This window comes from Chinchilla lanigera, unplaced genomic scaffold (genome assembly GCF_000276665.1).
Source record: "Chinchilla lanigera isolate Chin_1 unplaced genomic scaffold, ChiLan1.0 scaffold00024, whole genome shotgun sequence".
NCBI classification, from domain to species: Eukaryota; Metazoa; Chordata; class Mammalia; order Rodentia; family Chinchillidae; genus Chinchilla; species Chinchilla lanigera.
The window spans coordinates 20098617-20120374 of NW_004955425.1; the positions used below are offsets into that span (position 1 = coordinate 20098617).

General features: G+C 38.6%; 1 protein-coding gene across 4 annotated transcripts in view; it reads right to left on the minus strand.

Moving 5' to 3' along the window:
- Ctnna3 (catenin (cadherin-associated protein), alpha 3) overlaps positions 1 to 21758 on the minus strand; it is a 1502556-nt gene that overhangs the window by 1474972 nt on the left and 5826 nt on the right. For 2 of the 4 annotated variants that reach the window (XM_005385969.2, XM_013514888.1), the window contains exon 1: positions 9677 to 9761. The exons of 1 other annotated variant lie outside the window; for it this stretch is intronic. In XM_005385969.2, coding sequence (XP_005386026.1) covers positions 9677 to 9695 — 19 coding nt within the window. In that variant the 5' untranslated portion in view covers positions 9696 to 9761. Of the gene's footprint in view, positions 1 to 8407; positions 8486 to 9676; positions 9762 to 21758 lie in introns of those variants that run through there. One more of the 4 variants, XM_005385970.2, reaches the window with a different exon arrangement.

Genomic DNA, 21758 nt, shown 5'->3' on the forward strand with positions numbered 1-21758 from the left:
ACCCACATGTGTAAACATCATATTGTCTCCTTGGTGTAGGAACCTGAAAGACTAGGTAAAACTCAAAACCTACAATAGCTGACAGGAAAGGGAAAGAAATTGCTCAAAGGAACGAACAACTGGGATGAGGGAAAGAAGAAAAAAGAAAAAAGGAACGCAAAATATAAATATATATGAATAGCTGCAATAACTGTATTACTGATGTCTGGTGTATTGAAGTGAACAGTTAAAAAAAAGAAATGAACAGTTAATGCTTACAATTTTTTATGCTCTGATCAATTTTGCATTCTTATATCTGGTAATCTGAGCAACGGATTAGAAGGTAACAATATGCAATGGAATTACAAGGGTAAACTCCTACCATCTTGTCTAGTGAAACTCTGTATTATCTCTAATGTTTTATTAACAATTATTTTCTTATTCTCTTTAATGGTTTGAACAGTCTTCCATTCTTACATTTGGCAATCTGAGCAACGTAGTTGAGGATAGCGATATGTAATGTAACAACCACTGCTAATCCGTATTATTCTGTCTTGAAACCCGGTATCATTTTGAATATTCTTGCTTTGTTTATGTTTGTGATACTGGCATGCTGTCACTGTTCTATTTTTGTTTGTTTCTCATTTACTATACTCTTTAAAATAAAAAAAATAAGGATATTTGCCTTTCTCTGTTATTTAGCTAGAGATGATATAACAAATACAGTGTAGACTGGAGAACTTAAACAACACACATTTAATTTCTCACTGTTCTACAGGCTGGACGATCTGTGATCGCGGTGTTGGCAGGTCTGGGTCTGCTGAGGGCGTTCTCTCTGGTTTCAGACAGTGCTGTCTCGCTGTCTCCTTACACAGTGGGGAGCAGAGAATCTTGGGCCTCCTCATATCGGGGGGACCTCATCTCCTGACCTAATTACCTCCCAAAGACCCCACTTCCTCATATCCTCACCTTGGGGTTAGGATTTCAGCATATGAGTTTGGGTACCTACAGAGTCCACAAAAAAAAACCCAACTGTGTGCAAATTTCAAGAAAAGAAGAATAGTATGATATTTCTTCGATAGATGGTGTTATGCTCATACAGGGGCCCCTAGAGGATATCATATACCACAGAAAGCCCACTACACTGCTGGCCTTTACAGAAGCTGAAAATGTACATGCAGCAATCTCAGTGACCAAGGTAACTCAAACAGCAGTTTGCCATACTAATAAATGCCTGGAAGGTAATGGCCACCATCTTGAGTACCTCTTATAACTGTAGAGATCAACAGTAACTTGTATTAATCACATGATGTCTCAATAAATTTAGTATTACAATATTTACACAAGCTTTTCCTTTCCTGAAGTGTGTATACATTTTTGGTGGACTCTGTATAATATGAACCTTGTGCAATAATTTCTACACAAGCCTGTTCTCCAAGCTCACCCCCATCCCCACCCACACTCCCACCTCTCTGCTTCAATCATTTGTTTGGCCTACCAAGAAAAGACACAAATGCTCTATTCACTGGGTAAGCAAAAGAATCTAAGGGCTGTCAGAGAATCAATAGAACCATGAAATTGCCTGATGTCATACATAAGAAGGAATTCTTTTCAAGTGCTATTTTTATGCTTTACAAATACTTTCCCTAAGTTAGTTTAGAGAAAAGTAACCTGTGTAAGTTCTTCCACCCAGCCTTCTGGTCAACTATAAGACAAATGAGACGAGAACACAAGCACCCCTAGGCCACAGGGCAGCATCCATTTATTGATGCATTTACTCACTTTATATTTGCTAAATGTCTACTCGGTGTAAGTCCTGGGAATCTGGAGACCATAAATAATAGTGACAACAAAATTAAATCATTTAGTATATTAGAAAATCACATGTGCTATATTAAAAATAGAAGAAGCAAGTGGGATCAGGTGATAGAGAAGCTGGGAACAGACTTCAGGGTTAAATGAGATAGGGACCCCGCTGAGAAGGGGAGCTTTTGAGAAGAGCTGAAGAGGTGAAGAAATTAGCCAAGCAGACACACCTGGGGGAAGAGCGCGGCAGGCAGAGGAAGCAGCGCAGCAGAAGCTTGTAGCAGGAAAGCCAGGCACATTTGCAGAACAGGGTAGAGCAAGCTGCAAAAAGCACAGGAAGAGCAAAGACTGAAGATCATCAGAGCTATAAATCACATCAAACTCCATGAGAATTAATGCAGACATCTGAACACAGAGAAACATGATCTGGTTTACACTTTGGCAGGATCACTCTAGTGAACAAGAGAAGGATCAGTGCTTTTACGCTGTTCCCACAACAATCGAGTTTAAAACAGAGCTTGCTTCTGGTACCTAATTTTATGGTATTTTTGACTTTAAAATCTAAGGCATATTTCCTACATGTACCCTAATTAGAAATGCTACCTCAATAAGGAATTATTTTTAAAAATGTATTAATGCACAACAACCTCATAAAAGATCTCAAGCCCTTTGAAATCTATTCCAAAGTGCTATATAGAAGATGTGCTCCAGGGCTAAGGCTACAATTGTTAAACGTACAAAGTGTGGGGATCCTCGAGAGTCTACGCTTTTAATTTCCTTAGCTTGCAAGACCTCTTGTTTTCAATAGAACCAAACGAGGTTACATTTTATCATCAAAGTCAGTATCCTAAGCATGTGGCAATTTAAACTTTGAAGAGCTTCTTCAAGTATTAGAAATTTTCTTTATTGACTTTGGGTAGTCATTTTATGGATGTACCTTGAGAAATGATCAGTGAGCCACTCCCCCCAAAATTGTGAGTTTTATGGACTCGTTGTATGAACTAAAATATGCTTACTCTAAATTAAAATATGCTTACTCTAAATTAAAATATGCTTACTCTAGGCATCATAACCAAAATTAATAAATGAAATAAACATACTTCTCAGAAGAATACATACAAATGGCCAATAAATACATGGAAAAAATGTTCAATATCTCTGGCCATTAGAGAAATGCAAGCTAAAACAACCCTGAGATTCCCATCTTACTCCAGAAAGAGTGGCTGTCATCAAGAAACCAAATAATCACAAATGCTGGTAAGGCTCTAGGGAAAAAGGAATCCTCTGCATCATTAATAAGAAGATAACCTAGTACAGTCACTATGAGGCTAAAAAGTCTGTGCTAGAAACCTGCAGTGGACATATAAAGACAAGGCAAAGACGGAAGCTCCTCCAAAGAAATAGAAGCAAGATTTCCTTCTTTCCCTTTTTATTCCGTTTGGGCTACAAGCCTACTGGCTGGTGCCGCCCACACCCAGGGTGGGGCTTTCTCTTCAGTCAGTCTACCGTTTAGCCACACTAAGGACATAGTTTAGCACACTATGAACCAGTCAGCTAGGCATTCAAGCTCACACCACAGAAAAGTATCATATCCCTTTCTCTGTATCTTCCCAAAAGAGTTAAAGACATCATACTTCAGTGATATAGGCACACGCATGTTTATCACAGCACAACTCATAATAACTAAATCTTGGAAGCACCCTATATATCCATCAACAGATAAATGGACAAAGAACATGTGGCATTTATATACAATGGAGTACTACTCTGCCGTGAAAAGGATAAACTTGAGTCATTTGTAAGACAATGGATGCACGTGGAGACAATACTGTTAAGTAAATAAATCAGATACACAAGCTTAAGTATTGCAGAGTTTCTCTCATAAATAATTTAAAGAGGAAAATAAGGGTGGACAACAGGAAATGCAGATAGATTTTTCATAAGTGGAAAAGAAGTCTAGGAATGACAAGTTAGACATGCTAGGTACAGGCATCAAATCTCCATGATGAATGCAATCACTATGTACAGCAAGCATGTCCTAATAGAAAGGAGATGTGATGTGTTAAAAAAAAAAAAAAAAGCTCTGTCTGCATGGCAAGCACATTTGCAACACATAGGTGGATATGTATCCATATGAGGCATGATCAGAAAGATACAGCGATTGTTTAAAATTGTTTTAACTGTTACAGTGAAAGACACACTGCCATTAACCCCCCTTAGAATACTACTCCCAGCTTTGAGCACACCTATCCCGTTGTCACAGCCACTTTCTGAAGCAGTTCTGGAAGTTTCCTTTCATGTGCTTGGTTACACCTTTATGGCTTTCAGTGTCCTGAACTGATGCAGAATGTTTACTTTGTATTGATTTCTTTTTAGACAGGGACTCGCTTTGTAGGGCAGGCCGGCCTTGAACTCACTATGTAGCCCAGGCTGGCCTCGAACTTGTGGCAATCCTCCTGCCTCAGCCCCCACAACTCTGAGTGCTGGGATTACAGCTGTGCACCACAATCCCAGGCACAAAATGTTTACTTTTCATGGTCATTTTGCATTTAGAGAAGAGCCAGGAGTCACACTGCGCCATATCCAGGGAGTGATAAGCCTGTCTTTCCACTGAATGACACTGAGCAGTGGCATGTACTGTATCTTTTATCATATCTCATAAAGACGTTCACAAAAGGACTTCCAGAACTTCAGAAAGCAGCAAGAGGGCTGGCAGTGGTGGCACACACCTGTAATCCCAGCACTCGGGAGGCTGAAGCAGGAGAATTGCTGCGAGTTTCAGGCCAGCATGGGCTACATAGTGAGTTCAAGGCCAATCTGAACTAAACAGCGAGACCCTCTCTCAAAAACACAAAACAAACAAAGGAAGGAAAAAGTGGCTAGAATGATAAGTGTGTTCAAAGTAGGGGGATCAATGGCAATGTGCCTTTTATTGTAAATGTCAATTTAAATGCTCACTGTATATTTTTATCACACCTCATATATGTATGAATTTATCCTTTAATTCAATAAATGTACTTCTAGAAATTTACAAAGTGATGTATGCCCAAGACAGTTCATTGTACAATTCTTGTAAAAAAAAAAAAAAAAAAAAAAAAAAAGTTTAAAAACTTAAAAAGAAGAAAAGAGGGGCTGGGGATTTAGCTCATCGGCACAGCGCCTGCCTGGCAAGCACAAGGTCATGAGTTCGATTCCCGGTACCAGAAAAAAAAAAAAGAAGAAGAAGAAGAAAAGAAGGGAGAAAAGAAGAGAGGGAGAGAAAAGGGAATTGTGGTATATCCACACGAACAGATGCCACACAGCTATAAAAATGAAGTTGCGGGGCTGGGGATTTAGCTCAGCGGCAAAAGTGCCTGTCTGGCAAGCGCAAGGTCGTGAGTTCGGTTCCTGGTACCGGAGAAAAACCAAAAAATAAATAAATAAATAAATAAATAAATAAATAAAATAAAAATGAAGTTGCTTTACGCTTCTATGGTGTGACCTGCAGACCACACTGATCAGTAGAAAAGCACAGTATAGAGCAGTGTTTACAGAATACTCCTTTTATATAAAAAGGCGGTATTTCATACATGTTTATACTCTTGCTTAGGTATTCAAAAAGAAACCATGGATGATAAACAGAAAATCAATTTAAATGGCTGTCCGTAAGAGAATAAAAATAATAGCACAGACAGAGAAGAATGCTACTTTGACTTTGTAACCACATAACTCTTTTACATAATTAAAAAACAATTAACTCATAAATCAAAAAATGAAACAAACAAAAGAAGAACTTTAGTCATATTTCAAGCTAGCAACATAAGCACACAGAAATGAATAATTTCGGTGACATCAAATGTCTGGAGCAGGAAATATACAAAATGAACCTGGAATTTCTTGTGCTACTAAGCAAAACCCACTGGAGTTTTGTCAAAAGCTCAGAAACCAAAGGATTCTTACTAGCCAAAAGCGGGAAATTTTGACTATCAAAAAGAATGAATATTATAACAGACCATAGCATAGACAATATGTTAAAATTGATTGAAAAAACAAAAATTCATTGGTCACCTTTCAGAGTTGTTAGGCACACAGTTGTATTTTCTGAAAATAGTTAAATAATGGAAAATAACCAAGTACTTTCCTGATTATCTGGTATGAATTATTCTATAGGATAATGAAATAACAGAAAGGGGAAGAGTTCTTCTTTGTACAATAATCCAAAAAATAAAACTAATTTAAAAATTATGGAGTGAAAAAAATAATTATTTCCAACCCCTAGTATAAGGTCTAAATAATGATCGTTAAAGCTAAAACCATCATGTGAGTGATTAACCAGCACTGTAATGACTGCGCTTTCAGAGCCTGGTCGATTTTAACTGCACTCATGTGAGGTCACCCACACTACACTTCTTGATGGGTGCAATGAGAGCACGTCACACCACTGAGGGATCTTCGCAAAAAAATGGAGCCTAAATGCAATCAAGCTTTGTTTCTATCTCATTATCAGTTTATGGAAAAGAGGAATATGTCACATGACATGAGAGGAGGAGATTGCTCAAATGTGTGAAACACAAAGCAAATAACTTGGGGGAGGGAAATTATTATAGATCAAAATGAGCACATAATATGTATGGATCTTGCATTCTGGTTTCAAAATCCAACTATAAAAGACATTTTTAAGCTTTGAAATTGAGTAAACACTTTATGTTAAGAATTACTGATCATTTTAATGGTTATAATAATGGTATTATATTTTTAAGTTCTCTGTATTAGCATTACATTAATGCAAACAATTGATACTCATTAAAGATGCCAAAGAAACTTAATGAGGAGAACATGATTTTCTCAACAAATGGACGCATGGGCAAAAAAACAGGAATAATGGCCTTATCTTCATGCTATTTCACAAAAATTTATTTCAAGTGGCTCATAGAGCTAAAGGTAAGCTCTAAGTCTAATGCTACTAAACTTCCAGAAAAAAACAGAAGGAAGCCTGTGTAACCTTGGTTTACACACATATATACATACGCAAGGTTTAGATGCAATGCCAAAAGCATAATCCACAACGGAAAAGACTAATAAACTGAATTATTCACCCCATGACCCAAGAGAAATACAAGTATAAGTCCATGTAGAGACCTGTCTAAAATATCCGCGATGGCTTTATTAATAATAGTCAAAACTGGAAACAACTCAAATTTTCATCAATAGGCAGATAAACCATTTGTAATATAATCTTTCCATCACACATACAAGAAAAACAAAATAAGCTATTGATGTAAGCAACAATATGAGCGAATATCGATGGCCTTACGCAGACTGAGGGTCAGACATGAGTGCGCACCTTGCGATTCCATGGACATGACATTCTTAAAAAGCCAATATAGGGAAACAGCTGTGCAGCTACTAGAAGCCAAAGGCAAGGAAAGTTTTAGGGTGCCACAGCTATTCTATTGTGACGGTGGTGGTGGTTATATGACTATATGCAACTGCTAAACTCATCAAGTTGTAAACTTTAAAGTGGTGAACTTAACATATGTAAGTTATTTCTCAATAAATTTAACATTTAAAAAAATCTTCTTTGGCTCAGTGGTGCGTAGCTCAGTGGTAGACACTTGCCTACCATGCATGAGGCCCAATGCCCAGCATTGTCTAAAAAGAAACACCTTTCCATTCATTATTTACCCCACAAATATTCTCTGACTGTGAAAGTATTCTAGGTTATTTCACTCACTGTATAATTACTACAGTTACTGGCATCCAACAGCTCTGTCAGCTCTTTGGACCTCAGATGCTCTGAGCTAACGCTTTTGAAAGTTATTTAGCTCTTAGGCATCTTGGTCCCCCTGGTACATGACTCAGTTGATTTGGTGCCGAAGAGTGATTTAACTTCTCAACAATATTTGCTTCGGATGTGTCCAGGCTTTCCTCAGTCATCCCATACACCCAATAAATGTGTTATCCATTTGACTTATGTCTTCCAGCAAAAAACTCTATATCAGCTCACATAAGAGTTATAGTACAAAACCACAAAAGCAAAAGTTTTGGGCATTTGTCATTGTCCTGCTTCTTAAATCATTTCATATTGATCTTATTTTTAACAACGGAATTAAAAAAGAGTCAAATGACTGCCCCTGAGGTGTCAAGTTCATATCTGAAAATCCTTAGCAAAATTTTATGTGCTGTGCTTTTGTCTCTTTTTTTCAGTACTATGCTATGTGTGTGAGCTCAGAGAGTCTCTAAGCTCATTCATTCTCTTACGCAGGCCCGATTTGGTATTTGGAGAAAAGGCACAGCATTCAGAATCTTCAACACAGTAGGTGTTTATGAGTGCTGGAAAATCAAAGCACATCACAGGGTCCTATCTCTGAGTTCCTTCTTCTACCCAGTAACTTTGCTCCCAATTACATTGATCAGAATAATTTCGACCTCACAGATCTGAAATTCAAGTGCAATTCACTGCTCACTCGGAACAGTAAAGAGAAAAAAAAGTAGCTCATCTCACAGCAGTCTACTAGGGAAAAGACCAGAATTTTGTATGTATAAATTCTTACAAAATGCTAAGTAAATTCCATTTTAAAGATTGGCTTGACCGTATTTGTTCTAATATACAGATGTTTGAATTTATTTAGATAACACCTACTTGTTTCCAAGAAAGAAAAACTCTTTAATCTTCCTTCTGAATTGAGTCATGGACCGATGTTTCTCAGCTTCTAGAAACTTGGAGTCACGTGGATGCCGTGTAAACATGTGTGTGAGTTAAAGGGCAGGAGTTCTCCACCTTTTCCATCAAACCCCAGCTGATGGGTAAAGTTTACTCACTAACTTCGACACTCAACACAACCTCCTCAGGCCCAGCTGCCGCCCAGGGCCAGAGAGGCGGCTGGTTTGCGTGAAATCCACCGGGAGATTTCTGTGACCCTGCATTTCCGCTTCCGTCCATCCACAATGTATCAGTGTCAAGAAACCAGAGCTGAGAATCATTTTTTCTTTATCTTATTTTTGGCTATTTTACAACATCACACTCATTCTTCTTTCACTCCATATTTAATTCACCCTATCTTGAATTTCATGTAGCCTTATAAATCACCTTAAATCCTTTCTACCACAAGGCAAGGAATAAATAATTACTAAATGTATCTGGAAAAGCAATCTGTTATTTACCCTAGATAAAGCCTTAAAACTTTAATTCTTGGTTGCATCTCAACTGTTCCCTACCATCCTGAACATATAAGTATCAGAATCCTTAAGTCCTTCCCTTTCTGGCTTCTTCAATTCTCTCTTCAAAAATATTTAAGCCTGCACACAAAAAAGACAGGCCACACCCATGCACAGTTTAAGCTTGGAGACCCATAATAGGAATTAAAGAACTGGCTCACTGCACAGCTTTGATGTTGAAAGAGTGTAAAGCTTCCCGTGCGTGGCACACGGACGCTCAGATAATTAATAGCTCAATCACGATAGGAATTTGTAAACGCTCTGAGGCCAGACTACGATGGCTTGGGCACTGACACATGAGAATTTGCTTCAGTGCTATTTTTAAAACCACTTACAGACACTCTGCATGGCAGATTCGACCCCTCCGCTCCACGGAGTCAGCCTGAGCTGTTGTGAAAGAAAAACCTGTGTTCGAGAATCACTTTTTATCTAAATCTGAGCTGCCTGCTTATCTACTCAAAAAAGTAGGCATTTAAAATTGAGTTTTCACAAAGTAGACTAGAGTTTAGTGTTACTACAAGTAAAATTAGATATAAAAGTGGTAAGTACACAAATAGTTTCTATTCATCCCACTTAATAGAAAAAATGTCCCTTCACTCCCCCCAAAGTTATCTAACCAACCATCCATAATCTATCAGTACTAGGATTTGCCTCATAGCAAAGTTTGGCTTTAAAAGTTTGACCCTTCACTCACCTACTGCAGGACAGAGCATTGCCCATACACAGACACTAAACCGACTGTCTAAGCAATTTCTTGTGTTAGAAATTCAGGCCACTATTATGGCTCACAATTTGGCTTATGATGCTTCTGTAAGCAAACAGCCTGACAAGCACCCCAGTGTATTTCAGGATGAGTGACGGGACGCAGCGGTTCAAGCGGAAAGGGGGATGGGTGCTCTTAAAGTGACACGCCAGCGGAGGGCAACATCAAACAGAGTCAGACCGGAAATTCTATTTTTCAAAACCATACTGAAAGGATGAAAAATTGTCAGGGATCAACTTTCCAACACAACTTTCATGTATGTCATGTACCCCAAAAACCCTAAATTCCAAGGTACCTTTGAGAATCTGTATAAGTAAAACTTTTGAAGCAGGATATTTTTCCTGAAACTACCAGCCTCCTAAATTACTTGCTCACACTGCAATTTTTTTTTTTTTTTTTCCGGGTACCAGGAATCAAACTCAAAGCCTTGCGCTTGCCAGGCAGGCGCTGTGCCACTGAGCTAAATCCCCAGCCCCCACTGCAATTATTTTTAACAGAAATTAAATCAGGGTACGCAGAGAGAAGCAGGTCCTGTGCCATCTTTAGATGTACGCCAGTAGTCCTTATAGCAGGAATTTAAGAATAATCAGTCAAACTAACTGAAATATCTTGAGTCAATCAAAATTGCTTTGTGGGATAGAAGCAAGAAATACACGCATTTTCCCCTAATGTATTTCTTCCCCATGGCCTACTTCCGTGGTTAAAAAATAGATTGAAACATTAGGAGGTTCCAACTATAGGTATCCCCATATTAATTTCCCTTTGGAAAATACGTAATCAATACATTGGCTTATTTCTTCACATTTTTAATTTTTCCTATTTACATCACAATGCTTCACACTGCTCAATTCTTTGATAATTAATATAGCAATCAGTCTTATTTTTTAAAAGTAGCTCACTTTTAGCTGGGCATGGTGATAAACACTTGTAATATCAGCACTCAGGAGGCTGAGGCAGGAGGATTGCTGCAAACTCAAGACCAGCCTGGGCAGCAAAGTGAGTTCAAGGACAACCTAAACAACATACATAGTGAGACCCTGTCTCAAAAAGACCACAAAGAAAGAAAGAAAGAAAGAAAGAAAGGAAGGAAGGAAGGAAGGAAGGAAGGAAGGAAGGAAGGAACAAAGGAAGGAACAAAGAAAGGAACAAAGAAAGGAAGGAGAGAGAGAGAGAGAGAGAGAGAGAGAGAGAGAGAGAGAAAGGAAGAAAGAAAAAGAAAGAAAGAAGAAAGAAAGAAAGAAAGAAAGAAAGAAAGAAAGAAAGAAAGAAAGAAAGAAAGAAAGAAAGAAAGAAAGAAAGAAAGGAAAGAAAAGAAAAAAGAAAGAAAGAAAGAAAGAAAGAAAGAAAGAAAGAAAGAAAGAAAGAAAAGAAAGAAAGTAAGAAAAGAAAGGAAAAAGTCATTTTAAATGCAACCCCTCATTTAGCCAGCTGAGGGCGTCATTAGATCTGAATACGCACAGCATTGCACTCAATGATATTTGCATATTTTCCTTCTTCGAAGAGGAACTGCAACCCGTCTCAGCTTCTTAATAAATGTGTTTAGAAATCGCCCGTTTCATGGCCCATATACTCTTGACTTCCAGAGCCCATCTCAGCGTTCAGCGCTTCTCACCTGTGACAAACCGTTTCTTCCTCTGTCTGCTTAGTTACGTGCCTCCTATAAAAGAAAAGCACTAGAAGCCCAGAAGAATTGAGTTCAACCATCAGAAAGACTTTCCACAGCCTTAAATTTTTCTGAGTTAAAACACTAAACAAACAAAAATTTCACATAACAATTCCAAGCCCCATTAGAAAATCCAAAACAAATTCTGAAGACAGCAGAACTAAATACTAAATAACCTCTTTTCTGAATTACACTTGCAAACTGTTTAACTTATACTTTCTAAGTGCCGTATTTAATATTTGCTAATTGTCCACTACATATTAGAAGCTACAGGCTAACTTCAAAAGATGTGGCCCATTACCACAGCATCATTTTATCTCTCACACGCGTGCAGCGTCATTGCTAACAAATTTCTCATAGAATCTACAGGGGTTTTTTTTGTAAATAAACAGTTTGGTAAGGTATGAACATCCATTTGCCTGATTTATTCTAAAAATAAAAATTTTCACTAATTAGCCAAAATCACTAAGCATCACAAATTTATCTTGACTGAAGATAATTCCTGTGCTTCTCTGAAGCTATGTTATCACATGCATCAAGTTTATTAAATTAACTATGGCAAAAAATTTTGAGCACATCTAAAGACTCAGCGTCATCGCTTTTTGTGCACCTGGACTTGCCTAATGACAAGGTTTACACATTAAATTTTCAAAAAAATAATCATTCTCGTCCTCGGCTGTCATTCAGAGCAGGAAATGATGCCTTCTTTTCCTCTAAAAGGGAGTGCCACTTACGATATAAAAGCACTTTGGGGTTCTTCACCAAAAGAGCTGCTCTATGAAATCACTTTCATATCTACATTTAGCAGTTTCCTTCCTCATGTAATAACTAGTAAAAATCACATTTTACATTTGGAAGCAAGATACAACATTTCTTCAACTCTTATTGATTCTTTGACAAAATTCCATCTTTAATTTTCTACACTGATGCATTCTTTATAGTATACCATACTTAGAATTATTTTTCAGACTAACTTAGGGGATTAGCATTCAGAAAAAAACCAAAAAGTCAGCTCTGTCAGAATTTGTGTACCCTTTTTGCCAATCAGTCATGCCTTCTGGAATATACAGATAACTCATTTCCTAGTTCCATCTAACCAATTAATTCCACTATACTTTCCAAAAATGAGTTTGGTTCCTCACAGAGGATCTCCTAAACTGTCTCGCTTAGCTATTCTTTATTCTCTAGGTATCTTAAGGATCTTTTAAGTCTCAATCCTATTTGTAAGAACAAAAAAAAAAAAAATGTCATGGTAATGCTTAGGTGGGAGGGGAAGTTGAATGGCTGATGAATAGATACTTCTTATTTAAAATACTCCTTTTCACTTTTAGCAAAAGTGTCTCCATACATTTTATGTTCTACTTCAATTTTCAATACATTTTTATATATTTCACTTTAACTTCAAAACATTTTATCAATGTCCTGCTGTGGCAGGCTCATAACAGGTAATCATCCCACGATGTACAGATCTAGAGCAAGTTTTTCCTCTCACACACATTAGGTATGGGAAGTGTGAGCTACCGAGACAGGTACAAGGTACAAATGAGTTGTGTCCTATATGCAGCTGGAAATGCAGAATCCAGGATTATTGGAAGAAAAACCCGTAACAGATAAAGATACGGTAGCTGTCCATCTGCTACACCCAACCTGTGCGAGCAGATGAGCTTCCCAAGAGCTCACAGAGGGAGACACAGCCACCAAGTGCAGCGCTTGGCAAGCAAGGCCGAGAAGTAGGACAAGAGGAAGGGTCAGGAGGAGAACAGTCAAAACCACAAGAAAAACTGCTCAGATTCAGACGACCCAGTTAGGCACGATGCCGCGTGCCTGTAATCCCAGAACTCGGGGAGGCAGAGGCAAGAGGATAACAAGTTTGAGCACAGCCTGAGCAATAATTTAGGGTCTTGGCAAGACCTTAAAATAAAATAAAATACAATAAAATAAAATACAAACTATTGGGCTGGCTTCCTACAAGTGCACCCGAACAGGAGTGACCGGAGTGGGCCGACAAGAGTGGGCTGATTCCCTCTATATCCCCAGCGCCACAAAAACAAAAACCCAAACTACTTTCCTCAGCCTTGTCCACACTGGCCCCACTTACCCTGACAGCCTCGTGTTGTGAAATGGGACCCGCGAAGCTGTGAGGGAGAGTAACCGCTTAGAAAGTTACTCTGGGGTCTGCAGGAGGACTAATTACAATGAACTGGTTCACTGTTGTTAATCTTTCTGGAATTCTGCTTTTCCAAACCAAATTTCCGAGGGCTAGTCTGAGAGATAACAAAGGGATTTCCCACCTGACTTAAAAGTGGATAAAGAGTCATTAAGTTCACACACTTTTATTAAGTGAACTGAATCTTTTTAACCAGAGGTCAGCTACCTTATTAATCCTAATAATTTATAACTAAAAAACAAGGAAACAAGGTCCTAAAATGGAAGCACGTTAGAGCTGCTTCCAAAGGTGTAACAAATGCCTAATAGAGAAAAAGAAAGATAAAATGATATCTATTAATAAATTGCATGTGTTCTTAGAAGATTGGATATGACATGGTTTAAGGATAGAACACTGAACTAAAAGCAAAAGAATGACAGTAGGTTAAAAAATAGAAACCTCTGTGTCTTGTTCCCATGCAGGACTCAGGGGACCCTGCCAAGCTGCTTCATTCCAAAGCAGTCACTCAGCCAGGGAGGCCGCACCAGAGACGGAGAGGAAATCCTTTCTCCCACACTTTCTATTTCCAAAGATAATAACAGAAAACTAGGAGGGTTGGATTTCACCACCAAGTAGCTGTGTTTATTTGCGAGCCCCACACAACTCTCTAGAAGTCAAACCTAATAGTTTTGCATAATAAAGCAAATAAATATGTGCACAAAAAAAGAAAATGAACTTTGCAAAAATCACAATAACCCTAAGTTTTTCAAAATTAACTGCTGCCGTGGTCCCTAAATTTAAACTACAACGTAATTCCCAGCAGGCCTTCAAGTATACTCAAAAGACCTAGTTCATCACACAGAAAGGTAAAAGAATTAAATTTAGTCATAAACACAATGAATCACATTTCTTCAATTCTCAGTGATAAACCTGTCCAAGAGTGTGAATGCCCCCCACACACACCCCACTCTAACTCACAGTTTTTCCTTCTGGGTCTTCTGCGCACAGAATTAGATGATGCAATCAAACCCCTCAGCTCAAGGCACCGCAGTGGAACGGGTCTGGGAAAGCCTGCTTTCTGTTTTGTTGCTCCAGTTTGTACTCCCCACTCATCCCCCAGTGCTTTAGAAGTCGCCGGGCCCTTTACCATCAACTTGCCATAGCTTTTTTTACAAATGATATGTCTACCTATATACTAATAGTGACTCCATGTATACACAGACTTTGACGTTTGCACAGTTTTCTACTTCCCATCTCTTTGCACACCTGTCTCTCAATATTTTTGTGTCCTATCCATGCTAAACTAAATAAATGTGTGAAACTTTGCTTGTTTACTTGCTCAGGACATAGTCCCACCTTACTCTCCCTTGCCTTTTTCTCCTATGGAAGCAAGACTCTCGATTTCCCAGCCGTTTTTGCAACTCAGATGGTGTCAGAGAATACTGGCGAATGAGATGGTGGCAGATGTCTGCTGAGGAGAAAGCTTTTGCTCTCTTGTAAAAAGTGATTCAGATGTGTTTGGCATAGCCCTGGTTCTTTCCTTGTTCTCCTACAGTGAGACACCTAGAAACAAAACCGCTGTCCTGCAAACCTGAGAAAGGAGACAATAGAATTACACAAAGAGCTTGGGTCCTTGCTGTCATTGCATTTGAACTTTTTTTTTTTTTTTTTTTTTTTTTTTGGTACCGGGAATCGAACTCAGGACCTTGCACTTGCCAGGGTTGCCTTGCAGGCACTTGTGCCACTGAGCTATATCCCCTACCCCAGATTTGAACTTTTTTCCTCTAGACATCTTGTCATTTGATAAAATGAATTCCCAAATAATACACTGGATTTAATCTGCTCCTTCATTTTCCACAATATGCCTGTATCATCTATTGTATCTGACCATACGCCTACTTGAGAATATTTACACACTAACAAACTCTTTTCTATGGGAAGCAGTGCTGTAATAAGCATTCTTACTCATGTCTCTTTGGGTACCGATGCCAGACTCCCTCTAGAACACAATTGGCTGAGCTGAACTATGTCTTCTACAGTTCATTTGTTGAAGTCTTAGCTCCAGTAGCTCAGAATATGACTCTATTTGGAAACTGCATCTTTATAGAGGCAATTAAGTTGAAGTCGGGCTGTTAGACTTCACGCTCAGACCTAATTCAGTCCGATTGGTGTTCTGATAAGGAGAGAGGACAAACCCAGGAAAAGGCCTCAGGAACGGGCAGAGGGAGGACGTGAGAGGAAAGTGGCCATCTGCAAGCCAGGAAGAGGCCTCTGGAGAAACCAAACCTGTCTGTACCTAGATCTGACCTTTACCAAGTACTAGTGAAGCAAGCTGAGAATCTTTCCATTTACTTTTTCACATCCCAGTGTTCTGTGAACTACCTTTTCACATATCGTTGATCAGGTCGGCGAGTGACTTCTACAATAATGCTACACAACAAACCACCCTGACACGCACTGTCATAAGACGTTCATTCTCTCACCTTACTTCTAGCTTCCAGAACTGTTGGGGAGAGCGGGGGATTCTGTTTGTTAAATCACCCAATCCATGTTACTTGGTTATGGCAGCCCTAGCAAATGACCACAGTTCAGAAGTAGAATTCCTGGGTCTGGATGCATGTGATTATTCAGTTCCAATAAATATTGGCAAGCTGGTCTCCAAAAAACATCACCAGCAAAGCATGAGGATCCACATGTCCCCAGCTCCACACCACAAGCTATTAAATGACACTTTTCTTCCGCCAACATGGGAGTGCAAAGTGGCTCTCACTGTTGTAATTTGCACTTCTGCTTACCAGTATACCTGGCAGCTCTTTCTAAGTAGTTTAGCCAACCATTCCAGTATACTCTCTGCGAACTGCTTACTTGTGTCATTCCCCTGCTTTTCCTTCCTCTATCTTTCCCCAGGTTGCCTATCTTTTTCCTTACTGAATTTTAAGAATTCCCTGTACAGGGGCCGGGGATATAGCTCAGTGGCACAAGGTGGGGTCCTGAGTTCAATTCCCACTACCAAAAACAAAAACATTCCCTGTACATCTTTGATGTAATCATTTGTCCATAATATTCCTTGAAAATGTCTACTGCCTGTCTCATGTGTTTTTCTTTGTCCAGAACAGATATCCTCTTAAAATTATCTCAGCATATGAAGTTCTATTTTCTTCATATTCTTACAGATACTACATTACTGCTAGACACTAAATTTTTACTAATCTAATAGGTGCAATGAAGTATCTATTCCTGTCTCAATTTTTATTTACCCAATACCTAGTGAAGCAAGCTAAAAATCTTCTCATTTATTTATTGGTCATTCAGGTTTTCTGTGAATTACTTTTTCACACATCACTAAGCCTATTCGATTATTTCTTATTTGTTCATGTTATTCATTTTTAATTTTTCATAAATTCTTACACTAAATTTTTATTAAGTGGTCTGTTGTTCATGTATTTCCAGTGTAATATTACACAACAAACCATTCTAAAACTCAGTGGCATAAGACAGAATTTATTCTGTCATATGAGTTTTCAGATTAGCTGAAAATTAGCTAATTAAGGTGGACCTGGCTAGATTTACCCCGAGCTGTAGTTTTGAGACCCAGATCTGATCCACATTGTTGTCATATCCCTTTGGACAAGAGGGCCACCTGAAGCATGCTCTTCTCATGGGTAGGGCAGAACTATAAGAGGGACAGTAGAAATTACAGTGCAGACCAGACCTTAAGGTGTAGCCTCCAGTTTGGAGACCGCCTCTTCTATAGTCCCATAGGCCAGCCAAGTCTCATGGCCACATGGAACGTGAATGGAGCAGAGAAATGCATTCTACGCTTAGTAGAAAGAGCTTCAGAATCACATGGCAAAGGGCGTGGATACTGGTGCAGAGGGTCAGTGAGGGAGAAGAATTGGGACCAACAATGCAATTATATTCATATGAATTACTTGTAATATTATCTTCTCAAATGGTAAATTTTATTTCTCTTCTTTTATGTTTTAATTTTGCAAAGAAAGTGTTTATATTAATGGAATTAAATAATTTCAATCTGAACTATATTACTATGCATTGGGGTCTTCTTTAAGAAATTATTTCCTACCCTAAGATCAAAAATTATATTCTCCTATTTATCTTCCTAGAAAAGTGTAATCATGAGGATAAAAAAAATGATACATTATAAATTAACATATATATGTGTGTGTATATATATATATATATATAATATGATTATATAATATTAACTAAAGTCCAAGGCAACACAGATAAACAAGTGACCAAAGTTAAAATAGGATTACATTACAGTTGATTTGTGTGTGTGTGTGTGTGTGTGTGTGCATGCGCACACGCGCGCATGCACGTTATGGTTTCATGCACGCTAAACAGGTGCTCTGCCACTGAGCTTCCATGCACAGTCCACAGATAAATTTTTGAGCTGAGTCTTTAAAACATATTAACAACACAAAATGGAAAAGCAGAAAGAGATACAGGAATCATTGAGAATCTTGCTGTCTTTTGTTTTTTTGAGACAGGGTCTTACTAGGTAGTTTAGACTATCCTTGAACTCCTATGTAGCTTAGGCTGACCTCGAACACAAAGCAACCCTCCTGCCTCAGTCCCCCAATTCCTGGAATTACAGATGTGCACCACCACACTCAGCCAGGAATCACTGAAAATCTTAAAACCTGATATTATTTTATAGACAGATATTTGATGTAAGCAGTATATTCAAAACTGCAAAGAACAAGACCATAGTAAATACATACCGTCTTCTGAGGTCACATCATTATGGAAAAAGGAAAAAGAAGCTTTCACAAAATTCAATAATTATAAAAGAATGTCTGTTATGATGCTGGATTTGTAAAAGGCATATCAGATAGTAGCCAGGTCTACTTTAATAGTTTGGGGCAAAAATGTGGAATACCTCTTAATTTTTCAAGTTAAAATCACCTCCCAACTGAGTGTGCAAGACTGATAGGGCATCTATTTATTATCTCTCTCTTGTCTGTCAAATTGTGGAAACACTCTGGGGAGATTCTCTGACCTCAAGGAGGGAAAGCCAGAGAAGCCAGTTGGAAGGCAAGTGAGCTCACTGAAGGTGCTGGTGTTCTGTCCCCAGCACAGGTCACGGATGATAACTGACCCCTGCCATCTAGAGCCACCTCTTCCCCTTCTGCGCTCACTGCCCTGGGGCCTGTCATTGGCCACACTGACTCTGATACAGCAGCTGCCTCCATCTTCAAAAGCGAGTCAAGCACCCACGCCTTCAAATTCCTAGCTTACAAAGCACTGCAGTTGGGTCAGGAGGCCGTATGTTCAGCTACAGCAGAAATTGTCCCTTTTGAAGTAATGCAGGCCACAAGAGGTGAATGCTAGTGTAAGGGTCTTTTAAATTCTCTCTCCTAGTCAATCTTAATCAGGACCCGTTCAGTATAAACAAACCAGCCATTTGGTTGATCAGCCCTGCAGCTGAAGAAAGACAGGGAAGGACAACTTTGGCAAGCTAAGAAAAGACACTGTTACACCAGTCGGTGACATACAAAAAGATGAGGATTTCATTAATGATGATCAAACACTAGGAAACCTTTTTCTTTATCTTATATTCACAGATAAAATACAAAATGCCCACTTAACTTTGAATTTCAAAGAAACAATAAACAATTTTCTTGCACAAGTTATATCCTATGCAATATTTAGGACTTACTTATACTTACAATAAAATGTCTGTATTTTTATTTGCTAAATATGGCCCCTCTACATTATCCATTTCATGAATGATGCAAATCAGGGTACAATTTAGTTCCAGCCCTAGTTCCAATTGGGAGCAGGAACCAAATCAAGTCTGAATTTACAGCAGCCATAGAGCCAGACCCTCACATCCCACTTGTGTATCTTCACATTCTATCAGAGACTAGGGGCTGGTACCCACAGCCAGAAAGTCAGCTCACACCCTCACACTGCTTAGGAAATACTCTTTAGATTGCCGGGGATGTTTCCTGGCCACCTCCCAGAAATACGTTTCTAACTACCTTTAGTCGAAAGATTTTAGTTCCCAGAAATGCAGCACAGGAGAAAAGGGAACAAGGACAGCATGACACATTGTGCCCTGGTGTATGAGAGTCCCAGTAGCAGGGGCAGACCCCATAGCAACACCAGCAGAGGATGCCCTTGGAGGTCAGCATTCTCGGGCTCCTGCAGGGAAGTGAACCTAAATCGTTTCACATTACTTCAGACAAAATCTGCCTTCAAACAGAGGACCAAATAAAAATAAAAGAGAAGCTGATATGTACTTCAGTCAAGAAATGTAACAAGATGCTTGCCCTCCACTTTGAGATTTGAGAGAAAAATGCTGTACTACAGAAATTCATAGCTCAAAGGGAATATACATAGCTTATTTAAAACAAACACCAAAGCTAAATAAACCTTCCTTCAAAAATAAGTAAAAAGAAGATATTAAAACACTGTATAGCCTTAAAAAAGGAATTTCTTAAAGATACAAGGGGAAATAATCTCCCAGACAAAAGAAAGTGTAAAAAATACTTCAACTCTGTGTGCTCAGTAAATACCCAAAATAATAAATTCTAAAAAAAGAAGTGGTAGAAAGCCAAATAAAATGAAAAGAAAGTTGATTTTAGTGAGAGATTTAAAAAGATGCCTGGCAAATATCTAAAAGTACAGTAAAACCTAAGGTTAATAAAGTAATTAAAATCTGAATTGGGAGAATCATCCCTCTCAGTTATCTTCTGTCTCCTGACAAATAACTTAATCACTCAGAGAGCAAAAGAGGCAAAGAATGGAGCTATACCCTGGACTTAATTCCCACCAACAAAGAGGAATCTATTAGTTCAGTGGAAGTGACAGGAACCTTGAGAGAAACTGAACATAACACTTTAGAGTTCATCATGGCCAGGAAGGAAAACAGGAGGCGAAGTAAGACAAGTATCTTAGACAGCCTCGCAGTTCACAGAAAATTTAAGAACGTCCCAGAGCCATGAGTCTAAAGGACAGGTCAGAAAACTCAACTACTACAGCCACAAATGAGGGGAAAATGAGAGAGAGTATTTATAAATAACTTAGAGCTGAGATTTTTTTTAGACAACACACAAAAGAAGAAAGAAGAAGACAAAGATAAGGATGAACACATCGGTGTGGTGTTGTTATCAGAAGACTGAGATAAAGCTAAAATGAGATTTGTGAAAAACAGTCACGCAACACAAAAACTTGTAGGTTTTATTTGAGGATGGAAGGAGAAGAAAGATACACTCCTCTCTCCCTGGGAAGATTTTATAATATTAACAAGTGACCAGGAGAAAGAGAATGACAGTTATTTTACCCATTCATCCTGTCTACCAGCGAAAATGGTCTTAAATGGAAAAGTTGTGCCAACATATTGAGAGAAAACTGATAAACAAGATAGGAAAAGAGATGGAAAAAGAACGCTTCACTGTCCAGATAAATGTACATTTTGGAGTACATCCTGTGAAGGCCAGGTCTATTGTTGTCAGCACTCCTGGCGCTCTGGACTGGACAGTTCTTGTCATGGGGGACTGTCCAGTGTGGTGTAGGGTGCTCAGCAGCAACCCTGGCCTCTACCCACTACATACCAGAAGTCCCCAGGTATGATCATCAGAAATGTCCCCAGAGATTGCCAGATGTCCCTGAAGGAGCAATAGCACCCTAGCTTGAGAATAACTGCTTCAAAACAATAAAAAAAGGTATGTATATTATCACAGAATTCTTGTTGGCATCTTTGAGTAACCATGGAACATAGGAATAGTAACAAAAGACTGTGAACCAACAAATGTCCCAAATATCAGAAAGTAAAACAAAAATATCAAATTGTATGTTGAACCCAGCAAAGTAACAAAATGGTAGTTCCAAAAGCAAGCAAGGATCTCATGATAGTACCTTAGTTTAGGTTCCTTAGGAGCCATTCATACAAAACTAATGTATTTTCAATATCATTGCTAAAAAGGGTAAATTGGTTTCACTAAAACATTTTAAAATCTTTTATGAAACTCTCTTTGGCAAGATAAATGTGAACTTTCTTATATACTGTTGGTCAGAGTATATATTAGTGCAATTTCTTTGCAAGGCATTCTGGCAGGACCCATGAAATTGTGTAGGCACAAATCTTTTGACAAAGCAATGCTACTTCTAGGGATCTGACTATATGAACAAAGACGCATGTCGAGGTGTATTAGAGTAACAAAAAGCTAGAC